Source organism: Gordionus sp. m RMFG-2023, chromosome 2 (genome assembly GCF_954871325.1).
Source record: "Gordionus sp. m RMFG-2023 chromosome 2, tfGorSpeb1-WG-v2, whole genome shotgun sequence".
In the NCBI taxonomy this organism is placed as follows: Eukaryota; Metazoa; Nematomorpha; class Gordioida; order Chordodea; family Parachordodidae; genus Gordionus; species Gordionus sp. m RMFG-2023.
Window position 1 is genome coordinate 20846772 of NC_088776.1, and position 26476 is coordinate 20873247.

A 26476-nucleotide genomic window follows, 5' to 3' on the forward strand; every position below is an offset into this window, starting at 1 on the left:
TTTATGCTTTCATGATATCACTCTGGTTCTTATTTTATAGTTACAAGATGTTTCATTTCCAATATGGCATCCTTGCCATGTAAATAACTAAGGCTTCAATATATTTCCATAATTCATCTAAAGATTTTTATTGTTTTTGTTTTATCAATTTATCTAACACAATAAATTCTGATATGAGCTAAAATCGTGAGTGTCATTGCTATGACTGCAAATTAACCAGCATCTATTATTTGTGTAGCTATGTAAATTAAGATTATTACTACAGCTGCTGAGAGCATATGATTGCATATTTTAGATAAGCAATAATGGTCAACTGTGTAATCGTAAAATGGAAGATAATCTTATAGAAATTTAATATCTCAAATAATTTATTTCGATTACTTTCTAGATTCAATCATGTCATCTAAAATGAAGCTCTAACCACCATATAGTTTTATGATTTAGATTGGTCATTTATATTCTCTTCTTCAAAAATTGTTGATTTGGTAAGTCAATTCTATAAAACATTGTTTAAAATATTAGTTTCATGAGCTTTTGTCAATATAAGTTGGTATGAATTACATTATATTATGTGGTTTCTAAAAACTATTATCAATTGAGGCATATGTATAAATTAATTAACCTTTCTTATCACTTGTAATTCTTTAGAGGCAAAATTTTTTTATATCAGCAATCGAAAATATTTTTTAATGTAATAAATAGATTTTGTATTAAAAAATATTATTTTTAGAAATATCTTGTATTGTTTAAATTATTTATATGCTAGTATTATTTTGTATACATAATATAAAGAATGGCAAAATATGAAATTTAGAATAATTGTTCAGAGTTAACAAATCTTAAAAAAGTCTAATATATTAATATAAAACCCAGAAGGCCGGGCAAAAGTGGGCCGAAGGCCCACAAATTGGGGAGTATGGAGGGCTACGACCCACATAAAATTTTTTTAGTTGAGCCTCCTGAGATTGTAAAGGCTAGCGACCCCTGTTTGAAAGATGATTCCATTCCATCAATATTTATTTTCTAAGCCACTTTATGATGTATGATTAAAAAAAATAAACTTTTGAGTCAAATCTTATTTTAGTATATCAAAATAAATAATTATCTGAAATCCTAGTAACTTCATTATAATTAATATAACCATAGTTGTCATATTTTGTTTTCAAGATATATATTTTGGAGAATGTTTTGAGCCAAATTTTTATAATCAGATTATTATTTTTCAAATATTTAGAAAATAACAAATTTTTATTCAAATATAATAAAATCATTATTAAAGAGTGATATATTATATCCTCAATTATTCAATTAATCCTCTCCCAATGCAAAAATAATCATAGAACAAATGGAGAATAATCTTTATGATCATATAAAATGGGATTGGATACAACCATTTTCAAATTATTTTTAAACCGAAATATTCCATCAAATAATGTCCACTGTGCCAAAGAAACTTACCACCCAGATTCCTTTGACTCAATCAGATAATAATGATGAAAATATTTATCTCAATCATATATAGTTTTAAGTTAATTTATCTACTTGATTATTATATATATTTATTTTTAAACATTCCACAACTATCTAACCCCCACTTTTAATGCACATTTTTCAATCATATAGATTTTAAGTTAAAAAGATAAATTTTTATTTAAACATTACTTAATTTTTTAAATCCTAATATTCATGAATCTTGATACAACAAAATCAAATTTTTAATTTAATTTTATAATTTTTTTAAAATTTTTTTAAATTACATTTTGGAAATTTAGAAATAAGTCATTTATTTATATATCCCCTCCCCCCTCCCTTCCCTTTTGTTAAAAATTTTTTTTTTTCTAAAATGGGTATGTCAAGCAGTTTTAATGCCTGCCATAGAAATATAACCTTGACCCAAGCTATTTGTTTTTATAAACATGGGCCCAGGTTAAAACCATGTATAAACTCTGGTAAACCCCCTTCAAATGAAATTTTGTACAATTATTGAAATAACCCCCATTGTAACTCAAAATTTTTATCCTGATTTTTATGATAATTTTTTAAAGTGGGAAAGCCCACCAACCTTAATCCACCTACTCTTTATATCAAGGTCTTTAATTTCTAATTTTTTAACAACATTTATTATGGAAGTTAATTTAAATTTAAATTCCTTAAAAGCATGGGAAATCTTTTAACCTTTTTTTTAAATTCTTAATTAAACCCATAGATAAAAATAAAAAAACTGCTTTACATGATTTTATTAAAAATAGAATAGACCATTTTTATGACTTAGAAATGAAAAATTATGTTCCTGATGTAAGGGCTACTTCTGATTTTGCCTATAAATGCAAAATTATCTTTTAAAAAAATAGACCAAGGACGTATGTGGAGCTCTCAAATTAGCTTCATCTAATGAAAAAATGGCTCCATTTGATGAACATACTTTTTCAAGATTTATTTGTAAATTCATTGGTAATACTTAGTGAAAATATATTGAACAATGATATACCTAGTTTAGCAGCGATAGATTATATAGAGAAGAATTCTCTAATGAGCCTTACTCTAAATAAAGCTAAATCTGAAATATGCCTTTTAAATTCAAATACTCTCGAAGGCCAGGGGTTTAAAATCATTAAAAAAAGTGAAATTAAACTTCTTGGTTCACCATTAAGCAGTTTTTCCAACTGTGAGGTATTCGTGGAAAAATATTTTGAAGGCTTATTAGGACTTGAAATTATTTTAAAAGAAATACCTTCACACTAAAGCTTTTTTCTTTTAAAAAAAATTTATTTTTACCAAAGATTTTACATATTTTTTGATCTTCTTCCTTCTTTTTAAATAATGAAATTATTAATCGTGTTCATGAATTTTTTAGATGCATATTAGTAAATATTTTAAATATTAAATTGGAAGAATTTAATTGGGGTTTCACAGAAATACCCTCGAAAATGGATGGTTTATATTTATATCCATTAAATCTTATAATTGCGTTTGATGAATAACGCCATGGTAACTTCTTTTATCCCTCCTAAAGATAGCCTTTTAAATTCGACCTTGACAGCTTGGGTATCTTTAGCTCCACCTGAAGCTGTTTTACCCACAATTTTAACACATCAGTCAATTTTCGAACATTTAATAAAAAAATTCTTTTAAATAATCTCATCAAACCCCCTTTGGAGTATATTCAACTATTACAAAATGCTGACTATACTAGTGGTTATGAATGGTTAGAAGCATTACCAAGTCGTAACCTATGTAAGCTCTTATCAGATGAACAATTAAGAGTTGCCATAGGTCGAATTGGATGTAACATAGTTCAACCACATACATGCACAAGGTTGCCATGTCTCCCCCCATCAGCGGGAGACTCCCGCAATTTTTTAGTTTACACGCAGACACCTCTCTCCCGCAAAACTACCGCATTTAGAAATCTCCATCAAAAATCTACCGCTATTTTTTAATTTCTCCCGCAATTTTTTTTAAAAGTATTTTAACGTTTTTAATTTATAAATAATAATTTTGAGAGACATTAATTGATTATTTTTATATTTTTAAAATAAATTTTAAATATTTATTCGAAAAACATGTCTAGTTTGTAAATTTTTTTCTATCCTGTTTTATTTTTATCCAATAATAAATCTTTCATTCATATAAGTCAGTACAGGGGAGTATATCTACATCGATTGCATTCTCAAAAATAATAAATAATACAGATGCAACTACTTTTGCGGAAATCGTATACATCTATCATGTAATTCAACATTCACAAAGTTATATCATCACAATGTGGGTCGAATCTTTTTCTCATGACATTTAACGACTCCAATATAAGTGCAAATCTTACTTGTGACAGAACAAAAATGAGCAAGGCTATCACAAGTGTTTTAATACCTGAATCCTAGAGGTCAATTCTAGACGATAAAGATGGGCATCCATATGCAATTCTAACAGATGCATATAATTAGGGAAATATTAAAACATTTCCTCCTTCGCTATTTCAACAAGAATAAGAACAATTTCAATAAAACTGTTAAAATTTTTTCCTCGGATAGTGAAAAATCCAACAATGTTGCTAGCCACATTATGTTAAATATAGCTGATTCAGGGTTATCAATGATTTACATGTCAGCTCTCTGCGCTGATAATGCCTCTGTAAATAAACAGTTACCGAATTAAGGCAGCATAATAATGAATTAATACCAATTGGCTGTATATACTACATAATTCTCCCAAGAAGGTAATGAATGTACTATCTGTGGATGTCGAAATAATTGTGATGAAATGTTTTAACGAATTTAGTTCATCAACTTAAAGATTAATGAATTAAAAAAGTTGATGAAGTGGTCTGACCTGGAATGGTCTGAGTTGTTGGATATGTACCTATCAGATGGTTGTCATTAATACCTGCCATCGATAGAATTTTAAAATTTTACAAACTTAAAAAAACTTCTTAAATAGAGATTTTAAAAGCTGTCCTAAAATTTTGAAAAATTTTTTCGAGTATGAAATGGCAGCATATTTGGGATTCGTTTCACATGTAGGAAATCTACTTCATGCAGTTAATATTCAGTTGCAATCAGAATATTCTTTATTAAAAAGGATTTACAAAATCATGCTACAGCTCTGTTCATCTCTACAGTTAAAAATTGATAATAAATTTTATGGCGCTATTGCTAAAATATTATATTAAAATGTTCAAATAACACTATAATTAATACATTTTTAAATGAAGCAGATATTTTTATTAAGACAATTTTAGAATATTTACAATCAAAATTTGATTTTAATAACTCTATTTACATAAATATTATGACCTTGGAACAGAAACCATCAATTGATGGTTTTTATAATTTAATAAATATATTAAAATACCGAAAGACATTGATGTCTTGTTCGAGAAGATTGTAATTCTCTCTATTTTTTATGATTCGCCAAAATACTTAAAGTTAGATGGTCTAAAAGCAGAGGAGAAATGTGTAGAATTTTTTGGTAATAACGATAAATCCCCATACTTGGGAAAAATATGCGAGTATGTTTTCTCCCTCATTCTAATGCCTCATCCGAGCGCATTTTTAGCCTGATGAGGACTGCCTGGATAAAGGAGAGAAATAGGATTACTTTAACAACATTAGAGGCCGAGCTAATGGTTAAACAAATATATAATATATCATGCCAGGAATTTATAAATATCTCAATAACGACGGTAAACATTTAGTTCTATTATTTAAATCTCAAATAAAATATAATTAAGTTTTAGCAATGGCGCTATAAAATTTATTTTCAATTATTAACTGTAAAGATGAACACATCTTCAGCATAATTTTGTGTATCTTTATTAAAATTCTTCTGATTGCAACTACACAATAACAGCATGTAGTAGATTTTCTACATGTGAAATCATTCCTAAATATACCTCTGCCATTCATTATTGGAAAAAATTTTCAAAATGTTAGGACAGCTTTTATAATTTTTACTTAAGAAATATTTTTTTAAAGTTTATAAAATTTTTAAATTCTATCGATGGCAGGTATTAGGAACATATCGCAACCAATATTGTGCTGACTCAATTCTCTAAATACACTCTGTTTTTACCAAATTCACTGAGGCATTATCAGATCAGTAAGCTGACATGCAATTTATTGATAATCTCGAATCTGCTATATTTACCATTATATGGTTAGCTATGTCTTTAGATTTTTTACTATTTGAGGGGAAAAAATTTAATAGTTTTATTAAAACGACCTTGATTTTGTTGAAATAACGGAGGATCAAGGGAGATATTTTAATATTTCCCTTATTTATCTGTTAGAATTGCATATGTAGGCCCATCTTTTAAATCGTCAAGAATTGACCTCCTGGATTTAGGTCCTAAAATATTGATGATAGCCTTGCTCATTTTTGTTCTACAAGTATAGCTTTCATTTATATTAGAGTCGTTAAATATTATGGGGAAAAGATTCTACCAACATTATGATGATAAGTATCTCTGTGAATGTTATACTACAAGATAAGTGATTACAATTGCCGCAACTGTAGTTGCATCTGTATTATTTCTTACTTTTGGAGTACCTTATTATGTATTTAAACGTGATACGTTATAATTAAGCGCCTCTCCCTATAATGTTATACACACACACGGTAGATTTCCAATTGCGGTCGTTTTGTGGGACATTCGCATAAAATATATTTTTAATTGTAAAATTAAAATCGTTTTTTTTAAATAAAATTTTATCTTGTTTACATTCTTTTATATTTAAAAAAGATCGTTGGTTTTTTTTAAAATTAATATATTTTAATTAATCAAGATGTTATTTATTTTGAAAAATAGTTATCGATTTTGTATTTATAGAAACTAATTGTTAAATAATAGGCGGATAATTAAGTCAATTCAAAATCCCAGCCGAAGGCTAGCAAAAAATATTTTTTAGCAATTTTTATATTTCTATCGCAATTTTCATATTTCTCCCACATAATACCAATTATCTCCCGCAATTTGAAGATTTTGACCTGGCTACCCTGTACATGCATCAAATGTAAAATATTAATTCCAAAGGGAGACATGGTCTAAATTGTATATATGGTCAAGGCAGAAATGCAAGGCATGCAGCAATTAATTTAGCTATTAGCCGTTCTTTTACCAGAGCCCGAATACCAAACATCCTGGAACCTGTTAATTTATCACTAGATGATGGCCTAAGACCAGATGACTTAACTTCTGTACCATGGTCTTTAGGGAAATCCTTAATTTGGGACTTCACATGCATATCTTCTTTTCCAAAAATTTAAATTATAATCCGGATGATATAGCAGGAAAAAAAAACAATTAAATATTCCAAATTAACAAATTATATATTTATACCAATCGTTATCTCTTCCTTTGTACATATGTCAAGTGGAACTTTAAATTTTTAAGAAATATAGACGGCAAGATATCCCTTACATCAGAACCGCAAGAATATTATTTTTTAAAACAAAATATACAAATTACTATTTAAAATATAATTATTCATGTTTTTTGGGAATTCGTAGTCCCACGTCAGTTTTTATAGAATAAGGTTTTATTTTATTTTTTATATTTGATATTTTAATTTTATATTTTTATCCTGTATTATGTTTATTCAAATTTTAAGATATCAATTTTTAATAATATCAAAAAAATGTTCATACAAGTATAAAATTTTTTCAACTCAGGAGCCTAAGCAGCAGTGGCGTCGCTATGAGGAGCAGGGGCTCGAGCCCTCTGGAAAGTTTGAATAGCCCCCTGAAGCAAAAAATTTTTTTTAATGGCTCCTTAATATCCCCTTGAGCTAAAAATAAATGTTTTTAATTGCCCACTGAATAATTTCTTTTATAATTATATTGAGTAATATATAGATTTAATTTTATTAAAATTAATAAGACTATCTTAATTTTTATTAAATGAATACTATTTTAATTATTAGATTAGATTATTACATATAAATTATATTATGTCAGCCTGCAATCAAATTCTATGTTAAAAATATAACAATATCACTTACTAAATATTAATTTAGCATTAACAGTTGAAGCTTAATTGACTTTTATTATTTAAATTATATAACCCTTATAAAATAAATATATAATCATTTATTAATTGAAAATTAATAATTTAATATTTTAGCCGAGTTCAAAATCATTAATCAACTATATTATTGATTTATGTCTATTCATTATTGTCAAGGTCCAAATCCAAATAAGTATAAGAGATTTATTTATAAAAAGTAAGTAGACATATAGTTTATAATCCTCTATTATATATAATTTTTTATAAAATATTAGGTAAAATGCCACTTTTACAGACGTATCTGACAGTTATATAATATATTACAGTTAATAATTTTAAAATCTTACTAATAAATACTTTTGATAATAAATATAAGCATGCGCGTACGCAGGAATTTGGTGTGGGGGGGGGATTAAAAATTTTTTAAATAAAATCATTGTTATTTAAAAATATAAAGCATAAATTTTTTTAGGACTAATAACTATTTCTAATACAGAATTTTAAATTAATGTGAATTATAAAAAATAAATATATAAACCGGCATATAGAAAACTATAAAATAAATGTGAATTAAAAAAAATATTAAACGGATATAACCGGCGGCATATGAAAAACTATAATATAAATGTGAATTATAGAATGTTAAGTAAATATAACCAGCATATAAATCAGAAATCACTATAAAATAAATGACCCAAAATAGAAATTTAAATTTGAGCCTTTAAAATTTATATATAAAGTATAAATTTAAATGTTGGAAATATAAATTATTACACAAATTTCTTAGGAATAATTGTATTTTAACTTAAAAAGTATTCATGAAAAAATATAATTAAAATATTAATTCGCACATAAAGTAATTAAGAAGCATATTATAAATTTATATGTAAAATCTAGTGTTGTTAAACGACTCATCCGAGTCGGCTTAACTACGACTCAAGTCAAGTTTTTAGTCAAAAAATCGACTCAAAACTCAAGTCGAGTTTTTAGTCGATTAGTCGACTCATTTTTACGACTCGAGTTCCGAACTTGAGTCGTGAACTTGAGTTTTTATCTTGGGTCATGTACTTGAGTTTTAATCTTGAGTCATGAACTTGAGTTTTGATCTTGAGTCATGAACTCGAGTTATGAACTTGAGTCGTGAACTAGTCATAAACTTGAGTCGTAAGATTTTTAAATTCTTTTTAACGGAAATTTTGATAACACGAATGGAAAAAATCAATTCCTAAAATTAATCCTGTTTGGAAATAAAGAGGTTTCTAATAACATTTCCCAAAACCGTTTGAAAAAAACGTTATATATGGAAATATCTCATATAATTTTGCCTAAGCTCTTCCTGATTTAAATTTAGGTAATTATGAGACAAATTCTGAGGATTAAAATGTTTAATTGATATATTTTTTTTAAAAACCAAGAATTTATGAACCCCAAAATATTTTTCTTCTCAAAAAATTGTGTCCTGACCTTCGGTATATCGCGTATGCCTTATTCACTAAAATTTATATACATTTATATACATTTTAAGAATTTTAGTAATTTATTAATTTCTTCAAAACAATAACTAGTTCGAACCAGGGCCTGTCTATTAAAATAATAAATTATAACTAATATTTTTTTATTTATTTAAATCTTTATAAATCATACATATGAGTTAAATTTTATAATTACAATAAAAAAATCGAATAAATAAAAATATTTAGATATAAAAAAATATTTTAATATAAAAAAATATCGTCAGTTCAATCTTCATTTGCCAAATCTTTTTCTTCAGGAAAGCTTCAAAATAAATATAAAGATATATTGAAAGAATTAAAAAATCATTAAATTTTACCAATTTTTTAAGAGAGGGCAAGTAAAAGTCTTGTTTAAAATTTACAAAAACATTATTCGGACTAATTATATATGTTAATATGGTCTAAACACAATCACAACAAAGTATGTAATAATATTTACATTATTCCAATAGATCTACGTCCCAACAACTCAGGCACAGGCATTCTTTGAGGGTTTCTGAAGCCATTCTATTCCTTTTTTTAGTCATACAATCAACAGCTTTACTGAAGGTCCTCTCACTTGCTACACTTGTAGATTGTTGAGCTAAATAGTCCCTAGCCATTAACGCCAAAGTGGGATATATCTTGGCGTTCTTTGCCCACCAATCTAAGATATTTGTCGATGCTGGCGCAACAGGTTCCTTAAGATATTCCACGATCTCATCTCTCATGGGGTCTGGATTATCGATAGCATCTCTGAAAATAAATATAAAAATACAAGGTTAATTAAATTTCTAAGTATATATATTTACTTTCGCAGCTTATTATGCATAATAACTGAGTAGGGTTGTGAATCAATGTGATCTGTAAATTAGAAATTTAAATAGAAAAAAGATCGTGATCGCGATCTTTTTTTTAAAAAAAGGTCGATCCTAGATTTCGATCCTCTTTTTTTGAAAAGATCGTGATCGGGATTCGATCGTTTTAAAAAGATCGGTTAACACAAGCCTGTTCAAATTTATTACAGTTAATTATAAGTTTTATGAAATTGAAAATAGAACCTACATATCATCACCTATTGCTTATTTTCCTATTATTTTATCAAAAATATATTTTAGAAATATATTATACTTGTAGCCGTATGGAGACTGTAAATTTTATTACAAATATTTGCGCTTAGAATTATTAGTGTCTATAAAGTAATCTTTTATAGAGGTAAAAGAATTGTCTTGCTCTTGTTTCATATCTGCCTCGTCCATAAAATTTTTTTACAAAAATAAAATAACCAAATATCTGGTTAGTCCTTTTGGGACTTGGGAGGCTCATTTCATTATTCTTTTTTCTTATTTTTTGATGTTATTTTTTTTAATGTTTTATTTTTCGATTTGATGAAATAAAACTACTTTTCATCTAAATATTTAGCCCCCCCCCCCTAAATTTAACTTCCATTTCCATCCATCTCCTTTAGAAATTTGTAGGCAATATTATACATTTTTTTATAAAAAATTATTTAATATTTCAAAAAATCTTAAATAAAAAAAAATAAAATAATTTTATAATAAAATAAAAAACCAAATCGCCTATCTGGCACCTAATTTAGGAGTGGTTGGGGATTTTTTAAATTTTTTTGCATCTAATTCATTGTTTTATTTATTTTTATTTTTTCAACTCCGCTTTGAAATTATTTTTATTATTTAAATCTTTATAAATCATATGAGTTAAATTTTATAATTACAATGATCAAATAAATAATTTTTTTTTATTTAAGATTTTTTGAAATATTAAATAATTTTTTATAAAAAAATGAATAATATTATTGCCTACAAATTTTTAAAGGAGATGGATGGAAATGGAAGTTAAATTTAGGGGGGGGGAGGGCTAAATATTTAGATGAAAAGTAGTTTTATTTCATCAAATCGAAAAATAAATAACATTAAAAAAATAACATAAGAAAAAAGAATAATGAAATGAGCCTACCAAAAGGACTAACCAGATATTTAGTATAAAATTATTTTATTTTTATAAAAAAATTTTTTATGGACGAGGTAGATATGGAACAAGAGCAAGACAATTCTTTTACCTCTATTAAAGATTACTTTAACTTTATAAACACTAATAATTCTAAGCACAAATGTTTGTATTGTGATAAAATTTATTAAAATTTCCGTTTGCGTAGAAATAGCTTCACTCAAAAAGTGGCGCTTGAATTGTTGCATATTAAATAGGTCTTTTAATTATCTATCGATTTATCTGTAATAAATAACCATATATTTAACTAATGAGTTCAATAAGAAATAACTTAAGATACATGGGCCTCGTGCTCATAGCAGATTTAGTCTAATTTTAGAGCCAAGCGCCAGGTCTGGGTATTACACAACCAACCAATTAACAATACTAATATAAGTAATCGAGTTTCATAAAATTTAAGATAACCTGTTGAGTTCACGACTCAAGTTTATGAATAGTTCAACTCAAGTTCATAACTCGAGTTCATGACTCAAGATCAAAACTCAAGTTCATGACTCAAGATCAAAACTCAAGTTCATGACTCAAGATAAAAACTCAAGTTCACGACTCAAGTTCGGAACTCGAGTCGTAAAAATGAGTCGACTAATCGATTCAAAACTCGACTTGAGTTTTGAGTCTAGTTATTGCGACTTCGACTCGGAGTCGTAGTCGGGTGAACTCGACTTTTTAACAACACTAGTAAAATCCAATCTTCATTGAGATTGGGTTTATTGTTCAATTATCTCATCTGTGCTTGGCGTCAAATACCTACGAATAATCAAAAGGGCCAAATAATTCAATATATTGTCAGAAGTTGTACTCCTTAATTATGCTTTTATTCTTCTTAAAGAAGAGAATGTTCTCTCATTAGTTGCAGTACTAATGTGATGTGTTGCTAATATATATAATTTATTACACATTGGGAAAATAATCTTAAAGATGTTTGAAATGATGCAAAGCATCCATAGCATTTTTGGGGATTATATCAACCATAGTTAATCTTTTATATACTATAGTTGGCATTCAGCCAATAAGGCATCATAAGATATTTTAACATCTCCATGAAAAAAAATCTGATAAATATTTTATTTTTTTTCTATTACTATCTGAAAAAGGTTGGTAAGGCTTTTGTGAAAGTAATATCTGCAGACTGCTAAGTGCTGCCTGATGAATTAAAACCCGTTCTATTTGAGTTATAAATGTATCTAAGAGAGGGATAAATACATTTATTTTATAATACTCTTCTACTGACCCTATATTAATGTTAGGACGATAAGCTTGCTTCGCTGCAAGCCGAGGGAGCAAATGTTAATCTCATATAGCTCTGCTTTTGACTCAAAAATAACATATAAAATTCTTCAATAACATTAGCCCTAATTTCCCTGAGTTCTAATAATATGCTCTCCGCTATTCTCATCGTTTCAATCAAGTCAATGTTATGTTTTTAAAAATACATAATATATATTCTAATGAGAAAAAAAAGTAAGTATTGAAACCAATGATATGCTTGCTTCTGAGGATATATCTCCTTCAGGTGTGATTTTTCAGCAAGAGCATAATAATCAACTCTTCTAACTCTATAAAAGCTGTTTTGGTAGCAAAGACTCCATCTCGTTGGACAAGCTCTTTGCAATGTTTTCTCCTTGTTAGACAAGGAGTTTCAGAAATAATTCTGTTTACATAATCTCCTAAGGCTTGATATTTTACAAGGCCACGAAAATTACCTTCATTATAATTATTATTGAAATTCAAGCTTCCTGAATCCAAATTACCATGTAATTCTGGGCCCTGCAATTCACAATATAGTATAGCCTCAATAGATAGCTTGCTCTCTATTTTCTTTTGCTATTTTAATCCTATTTTTGTCAATGTGTGATAAAATGGGAATCATATCCCCACAATTAATTTGAAGAAATAATGGGTTCACCGCGTTTGTGATAAATTTGTTTTATTGTCAAAGATTTATCCAGCATCTTTGTACTTGTTGACTTAACTAACAGGACTCATAACTTGCAATAAGCTCCATTGTCTAGGTAGAGAGTTCTAGCCACAACCATCTAGTAAAATAGCTGTTTTGAAATTTTAACTTTCAATTAGCACATAAAGTTTGTGTGAAATTTGAGGGATAGAATATAAATCTATTATTAAATAAAATATTAATCTTAGGTATCTGTATTACCTTTTTAAAAAGCTTATGTTTTACTTCTAGGCTAAATATGAAATTTTATAAAATTATTAGTACTTTTTTGCTTTTTTGTAAGATGACTAGGATTTTCATCATCATCAGTATGTTTAAAAAATTTTTTATGTCCATAATTATTATTTGACTAGAAAATAGACAAATATTACACCAAGAAAAACTTGAAATCGAAATTAATTGATAAAATAACTTAGAATGAATGTGATAAATAAATGTAATTAAATATATTTAAAACGAAAGAGAATGGATTAAATATTATAAAATACAACTTAATATAAACAAAAATATTTTTGAAAAATTTATCCGGCATCTGCTTTTTTGGCTTTGGGGGGGGGGGGGATTTGTCCCCCTGTCCCTCCCCCGCTGCGTACATCAATGAATATAAGTAACAGTTTGCTTACAAATATTTAACGCCAATTAATTTACAATATAATTAAAATTAAGCGTATTATTATTCATCCCACAATGGATGTAATTAATTAGATATCTTTTCTTCTCTTTTTTACGTGTTTTTAGGAAGCTATTTTCTTCTTCTTTGGAATAATATTTTACTTTTATTAAGATAAATAAATTAAAATTACTTACTTTATAAAAAATTATATTTGATATATTATATTATTTAGTAATTTTATGGATCTATTATTATTAATTATAAAACATTTCACTTTTGTCTTAAGACTTATCTTTGGCTTATACTCCATTTATTTAAAAACATTTTTGGTTCATTTTACATATTTATAAATTTATTTTCCCAAAAATCTATAAATTATGATGAATAGTTTTATAAAAAAATATCAACTTTTACATTCTTTCTTTCAAATTATTGTTTAAGATGTATGCATACATTTGTGAGGATCAGAGAGTAGGGGGAGGACTAATGGGCATATTTTTTTATTAGCTAAAAATGATATTTACAAAAAGTGATAAATTTCTGAAGGGGGGATATCCCCTTGCCCCCCTTCCTGGTTACGCCTATGATGTTGAGTTAAAAGCAGAGCTCCATGAATTTAATATTTTTACTTCGACTCACAGCAAGGGCTAGGGGGGGGGATAATTAAATTTTTTAAGATAAAATTATTGTTATTTAAAAATATCAAGAATAAATTTATTAGGGCTAATAAATATTTTTTGGTGAATTATAATAAAATAAATATATAAACCGAACTATAATATAAATGTGAATTAAAAAATATTAAACCGGTATAACCGGTGGCATATAACTCTAAAATAAATGTGAATTATTAAATATTAAGTGGATATAACCAGCATATGAATCACTATAAAATAAATGACCCAAATAGAAATTTAAATTTTTTGAGCCTTTAAAATTTATATAATAAATATAAAAAAATTCAAATCTTGGAAATATAAATTAATACAAAAGTTTCTTAGGGATAGTTGTATTTGTATATAACAGCTTATAAAGTATTCATGAAAAAATATATAACACATTAAAAACTAAAATTGCATAAAAAATATTATTAAGAGACATATTATATATTTATAATGTAAAATCCAATCTTCATTGGGATTGAGCTAATTTTTTATATCTCATGCGTCCTTGGCGTCAAATGTCTATGAATATTCAAAAGGGAGAGGGACAAACCATTCAATCTACTTTCAGAAGTTATACTTATTAGGTATGTCTTTATTCTTCTTAAAGAAAAGATTGTTCTCTCATTGCAGTACTAATGGGAAGAGTTGCTAATTTATTATTGGAAAAATAATCTAAAAGATGTTTGAAATGATGCAAGGTATTCATAACATTTTTTGGGACTATATCAACCATAGTTAATCTTTTATACCATAGTTGGCTTTCAGCTAATAAGGCATAATAAGATACTTTAACCTTCATGATAAAAATCTACCAAATATTTTATTTTTTTTCGTCACCATCTGAAAAAGGTTATGAAGGCTTTTGTGGAAGTAATATCTGCAGATTGGTAAGTGCCTAAACCGTTCATTTATTTCGGTTAAAATGTATCTAAGAGAGGGATAAATACATTTATTTTATATTACTCTTCTAATGACCCTATATTAATGTCTGGACAATGAGCTCGCCTTGCTGCAAGTCGAGGGAGACAAATATTAAAGTCGTATAGCTCTGCTTTTGACTCAACAATAACATATAAAATTCTTCATTAACATTAGCCCTAATTTCCTTGAGTTCTAATAAATGCTCTCTGCTATTCTCATTGTCTCAATCAAGTCAATTTCATGTTTTTGAAAAGTATTACATAAAATAGTTGTGTAATTAAATAATTTATTAATACAGAGAGAAAAAAAAACAATTTGATCTAAAAGTAATAAATCCAATAATTTGCTTGCTTTTGGGGAAATATATCTTTCACCATTGTGATATTTCAGTAAGAACATTAATAATAGGCTTTTGATGACGAAGATTCCATCTCGTTGGACAAGCCTTTTGCAATTTCTTTCGCCTAGTTGGACAAGAAGTTTCGTAAATTCTGTTTAAAATATTTTGTCACTTGGGGTATTCTATTAGTTAATGCAGAATCTCCGAATGCTTTTAATTTTACAAGACCATAAAAATTACCTTCATTATCATTATTATTGAAATTCAAGCTTCCGGAATCCAAATGGCTACGTAATGCTAGGCCCTGCAATCCACAATATAGAATGGCCTCAATAGTTAGTTTGATCTTCATCTATTTTCTTTTGCTATTTTTGTCAATATGTGATGAAATAGGAAACATATCCCCATTTCAAATTAATTTGAATAAATCATCAGTTCACAGCGTTTGTGATAATTTATTTTTAATAATTGTCAAACCAGCATCTTTGTACTTGTTGAATGGAGTTTTAACTAGACAGTTGAGCTTAACTAAACCAGCAAATATTGGGCCAAACAGGACAAACATCTTGCAATAAGCTTCATTGCCTCGAAGAGAGTATGATAGCCATAACCAGTGGCGTAGCTAGGAATTTTCCTTAGAGGGGGTCCATACATATAAAAGCTGGGGGCTTCGCCCCCCAGACCCCTTTAACGGGCCTTCGGCCCTTTTGCTCGGCCTTCGGCCGGGTTTATCTTACAAATCATAACCATATCTTTGATAATATATAATAAATCTATTTTTTAAATGCATCAATAATATGTTATTATAATTTAGTAGATTATTCTCAATGACTTTATAATAATACTATCCAGAATAATTTCAATAGTAATATAATTGATATAAAATCACTTTATCATCAATATGTTTAAAAAAATTTGTTTTGTTTCCATAATTATTATTTGACTAGAAATTTAAAAATGAAGATAAATATTTCGCCACTATAAATTTGAAAATTATAGATAAATCTTATCCAAAAAATGAAATTGAAATTAATTGATAAAATAATTTAATACATAAATGTGATAAATAAATGTATCAAATATATATTTAAAAAGAAAGAGATAGGAATAAATATTATAAAATATAAATTAATATAAACAATAATATTTTTGGAAAATATATCCGGCATCTGCATTTATTGGCTTGGGTGAGATTTGACCCCCTGCCCCCCCTACCGCTGTGTACGCGCCTGATAAATGATTTTATTTTTTAATTAGGTTTATAAATGATTTAAGTAATAAAAATCAATTAAGCTTTGTTAATGCTAAATTATTTAGACATAATGATTGATTTTCCATTTTTAATAAAGAATTTGATTGAGCTAGCCGACATAGTGAAAATATAATTTATATGCATTAATCTAATCTAATTATTAAAATAGCACTCATTTAATAAAAGTTTAGATAGTCTTATTAATTTTTAAATAATAAAATCAAATTTATGTATAATACTTAATAAAATTTATAGAAATCGTTCAGGGGGGCTATCAAAAAAATTATTTTTAGTTGTGAGATTTTAGGGAGCCATTAAAAAAAAATTTTTTGCTTCAGGGGGCTATTCATATTGGGGCTCGAGCCCCTGTCCCCCCTCTTCCCAGTGACTCTACTGCTTACAACAAGGCGCTTCTACCCAGGGGCGTCGCTAGCCTTTACAATCTCAGGTCGGCCTGGTTTTATATTAATATATTATACTTTTTTAAAATTTGTTAACTCTGAACAATTATTCATAATTATTTTGTCATTTATTATATTATACATTCAAAATAAACTGGCATATAAATAATTAAAACAATACAAAAATTTCTAACAATAATATTTTTTAATATAAAATCTATTTATTACAGTATAAAATATTTTCGATTGCTGATATAAATAAATTTTGCCTCAAAGAATTACAAGAGATAAAAAAGGTTAATTATTTCATACATATGCCTCAATTGATAATCTGCACCCCCCCCCCCCCTTAGCGACGCCACTGCTTCTATCACATAGGAGTAAGGCGAAAGATAATTATTAAAATTAAACGGGGGTAGGGAGTTGTGTAAAAGTAATTGCCTTTATTTAAATGGGAGAAATCAAGGTTGCAAAAGTAGTGAATATTTTTATTTTAATTTAGATATTTTTTTTTCTTCTAATTTTGAAGAATTTTAGGGGTTAGGATAGAGGATAATATCGTTATTTGGTGTAGGTGCTTGATCTTAGATAGAGATCTACAGGAGAATAATTTTTAATACATCTCCATATTCATATATACATGCATAATTCTCATATATGTTTAGTTTTTTAAGTATAAGATGATATATTACTATGATATAAACAAAATATTTTGATTAACCATGATTTAATCATATCCACGAGATTAAATTTAAAATTGTAAAAATAATTATCTCAAATTTCACTTAGAAAAAATATTTTCGTGACCCACCCACCAACCGAAAATAAAAATAAGTTCAGTTTCTCTCCCCCCCCCTTCCCCATGGATCTAGTCTATGGGTCGTGTTTTGCTTTGCAGAACTGTAGTTCCAAGTTCCAAAAAATAAAATTACACCAAAATTACGCCATCTATATTTTATGACTCGTTAATCTAAAATCAAGAAAGTCAAAAAATGGGAAATAAGAGCTGTTGTTTGGGAAAAGCTGAAGATGAAGAATATCCAGAGAAGCCGAACAATTTTTGTAATAATGTCAAGAAGCATAGTAAAACATTTTCGACTATAAACGGAAAAAATATAAAAGGGGAAAGTTATTCAAATTTACAACATATTAGTGAAAGGGAACCTGAAGGTTAGATACTATATATAATATTTAATATTATATTTAAAATTTAGATAACCTTAAAGACCCTTCAAGTAATCCGTCTGCTGGTCCTTTATTTGTGTCTAAATCAAAACTTGATCTACTTAGTAAAAATTTATTTATAAATATAATTGAGAAACAGCTGATCAAAACATATTGCAGCTTTTGATATGATACTTATAGAAAGATAAATTAGAGTTATGTAATTTACATTATCTTTAAATTTCTTAGAGCCTAACTAGCTTACCAAAATTTTTTTTTAATGACAAATTCTACTACTTAGTGATCATCTAAATTTTTAAATGAAGCTATGTCAAATTTAATAAAATATGATTATTAATATAATCATTTTATATTAGGTTTAAATGAAAAGAAAAGAGACTATAAAAATGTGAGTATACATCTATTTTTATTTATTGTCTTTTATTTTAATTTTAATAATTAATATATATAATTGTAAGATTTTTAAATAATTTTAACTTGTTTAATATATAATATAGTAAAATGTTATATAAAAGTCAAATTAAAATTTTAACCTTTCTATAAATAAATAATCAATTTTCCTAACTATACTTAAATATGAGAAATTATATATTGTATAAATCATTAGTAATAAATATTCCATATGGTTAAACATTTTTATTAAAAATTATTAAATTTAAATAAAATAAATTTAAAATTTATATTTTTTAAGGTCATTAGCATTTCAAATTTAATTACAAAAGATTTATGCAAAAATGAAGATTAGGATGTTTTTTAAAAATTTTTATTTTATATGAAAATTTATAATTATATCCATCTTTGCTGTGAATCTATATATATGAATATGCATTTAAATTTAATAATTTATCATTAATTTATATTTGAATTTGTGTAATAAAAATTGTCAATATTTAATAATCATTAGTCTTAATAAATTTCCGAAACTTAAGATATTCTTTAACTCCTAGAGTAATTCAAAATTTTTCAATACCCATAGAAAATTACTACTTATGCACCTAGGTAGGAATTAAAAAATAGGTATGCTTAAGGCTGATGTGTGGGGGAGGGTAAAAAGATATAAATTTCACAAACAAAACAATAGTTCCTTTTTGAATATTTTAAAACCACAAAATCACATTCAAAAAATAAAAAATATTTTAAATTACAACACCCCCAAAATTTTATTTCTAAGTTCTATACCAAAGTGTGAGTATTGATTAAATTTGATATTATTTTTAAAAAAGTTTGATTAATGTAAAAGTCATTTTTCTAATATAGTTTCTTTACTCAATAAGAATTTAGTACTCCATATTTCTTAGATACTATAGTTGGTAAAACTCAAGCACTATCTCTTTTTTTATTATAGTTGGGTATATATTTTTAGCCAACCAAAAAATCGACTAACCCATGTTTTTATTTCTTAAAAAGATAACAGCTCAAATTTGATAAATTAATATAAATTAAAACGCCTTAATGTTAGATTTTCTCTGGAATGTGCTAGAAGATTGAGCCAGCATTTCGCCATTACCCATCTATATTTTTTAGCCATCATTATTCCTTGATTTTTTTTATACAAAATTTAAAGACAAATTACTTTTGAAATACATTGGGCTAAAAGGGAGTTACTATATTTTACATAAACATGTAAATATATAAGGGTTTTTATGCAGTTAGAATAATATAATCACACTCATCGGTAATTGTACAAAAATATTTGGAATATAATTATAATCTACCCCAAATAAAAAATTTCTACAAAAATGGAAAAATAAGGACAAAAATCCCCTAATATTTTTATCGCCATTTTTTAAATATAAATTGATGTTATAACAAAATCAACATTTTTTTCAAATGGCAGGTGTCACAGATCTGAACTGAAGAAGGTTAAATGGTTGCCAGACATGGGGTATGATCAATATATATCAGTGACTTTAAAGGGTCAAAATTTTAGTCCAAGCTTTTATTCCCAAACCCGCCCAGGATTGTTTGACCCTAAATTTTAATTTTTAATAATTTTTTGACCCAGCCTGGAATTTTTAAAAACTGTATTTTGAATAATAAATCGTTTCTAAGGGAAATCAAAATTGAGCAGTAAATGAATATTAAACGCTATATTATTTTCTAACTGATTAATTGATATTTAAAAATTATCCTGGCCCAGTTCAGATTTTATACTTACATCGGTTTTTCCAATCTCAAAGTTTTTTGTCCTTTTTTCCCATTTCTGGGAAATATTTGTCCAGGAATCGATCATGCCATGTGTAAAATATTCTTTATGAAGCAATATCCATTAACATCATTCAAGATTTAAATTTAAACATTATTGTAATCACGATTAATTAATCGAAAAATATTCTCATATAGGGCAACTTTATTGAAGTTCACTTCAATATTTACCCCCTATTCCACTTGTTATCCTTTTTTAGTGATTTTATTTTAATTAACATGTAATTTTTTTCCTTCCTTTTGACCTATCTCGAAGTCGACTAGGCATCGTAGTTCTTCGTCCTTGCTTCCCACCCCTTTTAACGCAGATACTCACCTTTCTTCCTCCTTCACGACTGCGAGTCATGTTCGCCGGGCTACCAGTTTTAAACCTCACACAATCATGCCAAATCCACACGGAGGCACTATTCATTCTTCACGGTATTATCGCGAACTTCGTCGTCCTAGTTCTTGCTCCACCATTTACCTAGGTATACTTTAATAATATTAAATAGTAGTGTTGTTTAAAGCTCGATTTTTAAAAACGGCTAATCCAATATTTTAGTTTAAAAAATATTACGCAAGTCTGAAGATTTGTACAAAGATAGCAGAAAAATTTGGACATCTATTAATGAAATCCCGAGGCTTGCACAATATTTGTTAAAATATTAGCCATTTTTAAAAATCGAGTCATTTAACAATACTATTAAATAGGAAAATTAAACAAATTATAATAGTAACACAATGTAAAAATATCACAACAAAGATAGAATTATTTAGATCGGTAAAAAAATAAACCTTTTTTTATAGTTGGCTAGCACACCTGGTTCCCATACAGAGCCTCAAATGTACAAAAAAAGATTTTTGCACTTATAAAATTTTTAAATTGCATATGTCTCAAAAAATTTTTAAGACATGAAATCAATTAAAATAAAGGAAATTATAGCCTTTGTGATTCAAGATGAAGTACAAGGTTCACTGAATAAACCGCAAGTTACATCTATCCTTTTGTGATTTATTACAAGACACTTATCTCTCATTCATAATACCTTCATTAATTCTAAAATTTAGTCCACTACTTAACGGAGAAAATTCAAAACTGTCAAAAAGAAGTATTCTAATTTTCAGATGGAGCAGTATCACAATATAAGAATCGCAAAGATTTAATCAATCTTTATTACAACCTTGAAGATGATAAAACCTGAGTGGCCTTTCGGGCCAAATCTCATGGTAAATCAGCATGTGACGGAGTTTGAGGTAAACTCAAAGGTTTAGTTGCTAGGGCCATTTTATAAAGACCTGTATAACAAATAACTTGCCCTAAAAGTTTTTGTTTATTCTAAGAAAAATATTAATGGTATAAGATTTTTAATTTATTAATATATTTATAAAAATTTTTCTTTAAGGGATAGATTTCTCCTATATTATGGAAGATTAATATAAGAAAGAGAAAATAATTTTAGTATAGAGATTCAATAAAGCTCATACACTAATCGGAACACAAAAATTATATATTTTTTTATCCAATTTTTCATGATATAGAAGTATTGAAGTTAAATTTTAGTCAAATTCAACAGAATCACAAATATTATACATAAAATTTCACTCAATTATTGTAAATTTATTATATGGAAAAATAAATGGATTTATAACATATCCATGACAATCATTGGTATGATAAATGGTCTGTTTTAGAAAAAAAGATTAGAAGTGTGTTTCTTCATTCCAAGGATCATAAAAATATTAATGCGTTTATTTTTTTAATTGAATGGTTTGGTATCGTTTTGGTTTGTTGGTACAAATATGAAATTTTTTTTATCATCACTTCATATCTTTTCAGGATCTTGAATCCTCTTTTAAAATAAGGATTTGGATTCAATAAAATCTTGAGGGTTTTTTTTAACAGTAATCATTCATGGTTTTCTTTCCATGATTAATTTAAAACAATTAAGGTTTTTTTAAAATCACTATTTTTATTCTCTTAATTTATTAATAATTTTAATTTAAACCAATACAATATTTGGGTAATCTTGAGTTTTTAATATTGGTTCTCATAACCCCACTATTATGCATAAATAACAAATTTGATATATATTTTTATTTGATCGAAAATAACAAGAGAAATAAACTGCCATTTGTCGTTAATTTTTTTTATAGATGATTGCACCGCCAGTCGCCCTCACCTAAAAATGACGGTGAAATCTCTCGCGCTTGCAACTTACTATCATACGCGTCGCCTAGAATCTCCACGAGCTCACAGTTCTGGAGATCCTTTATGCAATACCCGCGGCTCCAAACGTAGTAGCAGAAGACGCGAACCCGACTCACTTATTTTTGATGAAACGTTGCATCCACTAAATGTTTACTTATTATTCTTAAATTTTTTGCCCGTTTAATATTGTTGGTTTGATTTTTAATAGCTTGAATATAGTTTGGAACTGGGATCAATGTAAGAACCCAAACAACGTTTTTGAACCTATTAATTATGCATAATATTTTAAAAAAATGAAGATTAAAATTATTTAACCCCATTTAATAAATTATAAATTAAAATAGATTATATTATCTTCATTTATACCAAGTAATATTTATTTTTTAAAACTTCACCTATTTTTAGAAAGAAACTCATCACGAACGAGAAATGAAAGAACCAGATTTCAAGACGATCTATAAATTTTTACGTAACCTATTCAGCAACGCTCAACTCACGGCCGAATGCGGGGTCATTGCTTTGGTAAATATACAAATACTATTTGATATTTGTTAAAGTTTATCCATTATTATATATTATAAATAATGGCACATTTTAATATTTATTATTTTTGGCTTATCTTGAAGCACTAGCCAAAATAAATTAGTTCATTCTCTAGGCACGCAAGAACTGATTTTTGTAATTCTCATGATTGTATCAGTGTTCTATTTAACCTCTAGACGGAGCCGATAATTTTTAAAGACCGGTTTGGAATCTGCTCAAATAGAACGATTTTGACTTCTTTCGTTGATTTTGTGTCCTAGAAATTTTATATATCTGCAAATGTTTTAAATTTATGATGCCTTGGGAAACGTCATGAGCTTAAAATTTTTCCCTAAATCAAGATAAATTGGGGAAATCTTAGCATTATTATTGGTTATATTATAACTATATATTAATATAATCATAAATTTTTTTGTATTACGTTTAATGAGTATTTTTGCATATTTAAACCAGAGCTCGGTACCGGTTTAAATTTAAGAATTGGAATGCAGAATTTCAAAGCTTGTAACAAACCGGATTTCTGAAGATATTTGTATTAAACGGAACCGGTTCTAAACTTTGCTATATAATTATCTAATATTTTTCTAACAAACGCTTTATAATTAAAGGTGTTTTTTTAAAATTTATTCCAAGTCACCAATAATTATATTTTAAAAATTGTGCATAAAAATTAAATGAATTATAATCAAAATATTTAAAACAAATTTTTTCCTAGAAACATATGCGCTTTATAAAAATCAAGTTGTAAAAAATTTGTAATCTTATTTTTTTTAATGCTTGTTTTTTTTAAAAATTTTCTTTCCGCTTGCACTTTTTCCTTCCAGTACTGGAGTACTAAACTCAAACAAGATTGCTCATAATTTTATTCTGTAACCCCAATTACAACTTTATAATATTTTGTTTTTATTTATTACCAATATTTATTTTTTTTCTGTAACAAATTCCATCAAAATATTATTTTATTTATATTCCCTAACTATTGCAAATGATTCTGGGTTTATAAAAATCATCGATCCTTTCATTGTTGTTTTATGTAAGGATTTTAAAATAAATACATATATTTTAAAAGAAGCCATCATCAAGCTGAAGCATTAGAAAATCGAGCGATTTAATAATCATGAAAATGCTATCTATAAAATCTGATACATCAACACGATTGAAACCTTCTTGGAATAATATGCATTGTGGGGAAATAATTTTCAGGTAAAAATATCCATGTGAGAAATTCACTAACTTTATTCAGCCTCTAATTAAATTTTTTTAAATTAATGATAAAAACATATAGTATCAATAATATGAAATTAAATTTGTACTTCCAGCACGAACATAGGAGCGATTATAATCAATAGATAAGGAAATAAGTCAATTTGATGTGAAAATTACGACATTGCCCAAGAAAATGATTTATTGATGGAATCGGATCTAAATGATTCAAACATAAATCATATAGATTTGCATTTATTATTTAATGCCAATATTACTAGTTTAGGATGCGGCTCTTATATTATATTCTTCAATTGGCCATAAAGGGTTTTTAAGAATATATTTCGAATTTTATATCAAGGGTTGGACAATTAAAATTAAGCATTTCTGTAATCTCACTACACAACATTTTTTTAAAAATCACCAATCGATTTTCTCACAAGAAGGGACTATTTATTTAATTCTGGAGGGATTAATAATTATTTTGCGATCAAATGACACATGGATTATTCGTTATTGAATAATGATTAGGAAGTTAATTTATTTTTAGACGCTTTTAAACTCTCGTAAAAAGCTTCTCAAAGCTTAATCAATCATCGAATATTTAAAGATGCTCTTACAGATCAAAAATCACAAATTTTCCAGAGAAAATTACTCTTGTAAAGTATTTTCCAAGTTTGAAATGAACACATCGTTTTACAAGCTTAATTTTTGAAACGTTCATTTATTTAATATTGTATGTTTGTATCTTAATTTAATTAAGGTATATCTCGAGCGGCTTTTAACCTACTCCGAACTTGAGTTAACGCCCAGTATTTGGAAAAGAATCTTGCTGGGAGCCATTATATTGGCTTCTAAAGTGTGGGATGATCAAGCCGTATGGAACGTCGATTATTGTCAGATTCTTAAAGAAGTTCCAGTGGAAGATGTGTAATTAAATTATATATAAATTTAATATTTTTCTGAGGCTAAACAATTTATTTTTTCCTTTCCAAGGTACATAATTAGAGGTTCTATTTAATAAATCGCATTCAAACTTATAAACGATTTAATAAAGACATTCTTTTAATAATTTTATTCTATATAAACGGTCCTTAAAACATCTATCGGTTATAAAGTTCTAGTATCATTTTCAATCAAATCTTTTCCGCTTGGGGTCCCATCTATGATTTTACATATAAAAAACCCAAAGTATTTTTTTTAACATACAGTTTTTGTAAGGTTATTCAGAAAAAATTAAGACGATTTCCCACTTCTCCATTATTTTAGATGATAATGTCATTTTAGTAATTAATCATAAAAATTTTATTGCAAAGATTTTTACAATTTACTTACATTGTCTAGAAAGAATAATTTATAATTTTTTAAGTATATCATTTGTTGGAAACATATGATGGCAAGTAAGATTAAGAAACTATTTTATTAAATTAAAATGAAGAATTACATTGTTTTTTATATGTAAATTTCAACTTTATTTAATATTATTTTAGAATATAAATTTGAATATTATATAAAATAAGTTAGTAAAAATCGCGATATATTTTATAAAAGGTCATACTATCATTATAATTATTTTAATTAATATGAAAATATTATTTTTTAACATCTATAACATTCTTCTCTCTGATAAATCTATTATATTTGTTTTTCGCGATCATCGAATTAGTTATAGCGAATTAATTTATTCGTCTATTGCATACAAATTTCGTTGTGATTTATTATCGCGAACTAGTCGTCTAGTTAATTTGTTGTTTATCGAATTTTTTTTTTGTCAATAAGCGGCATCAATATCTTTAAGTATTAACTATCGTCGTCTTCTTGGTTATCCGTATCGATACCATAAACACCATTAACGTGTTAACTTGATATAGATATCATAATTTACTTTATTTCTATCATCGAGTTTATATTATTTAATTTCAATATTTTATGAATATTTCAATTTTTTCTAAAATTTTTACTTTATATATATCAT

The 26476-nt window shown here is 26.8% G+C and overlaps 1 protein-coding gene across 2 annotated transcripts in view; it reads left to right on the forward strand.

The window, feature by feature from the left end:
• Positions 1–460: 460 nt before the first annotated feature.
• The window catches only part of LOC135923792 (cyclin-Y-like protein 1), a 29350-nt gene continuing 3334 nt past the window's right edge, over positions 461–26476 (forward strand). The window contains exons 1-8 of one of the 2 annotated variants that reach the window (XM_065458737.1): positions 461–485; positions 18156–18344; positions 18389–18463; positions 18716–18747; positions 20821–21034; positions 22701–22903; positions 23161–23277; positions 25265–25431. In XM_065458737.1, the coding sequence (XP_065314809.1) occupies positions 18167–18344; positions 18389–18463; positions 18716–18747; positions 20821–21034; positions 22701–22903; positions 23161–23277; positions 25265–25431 (986 nt within the window). In that variant the 5' untranslated portion in view covers positions 461–485; positions 18156–18166. Of the gene's footprint in view, positions 486–9680; positions 9779–18155; positions 18345–18388; positions 18464–18715; positions 18748–20820; positions 21035–22700; positions 22904–23160; positions 23278–25264; positions 25432–26476 lie in introns of those variants that run through there. The other variant, XM_065458736.1, reaches the window with a different exon arrangement.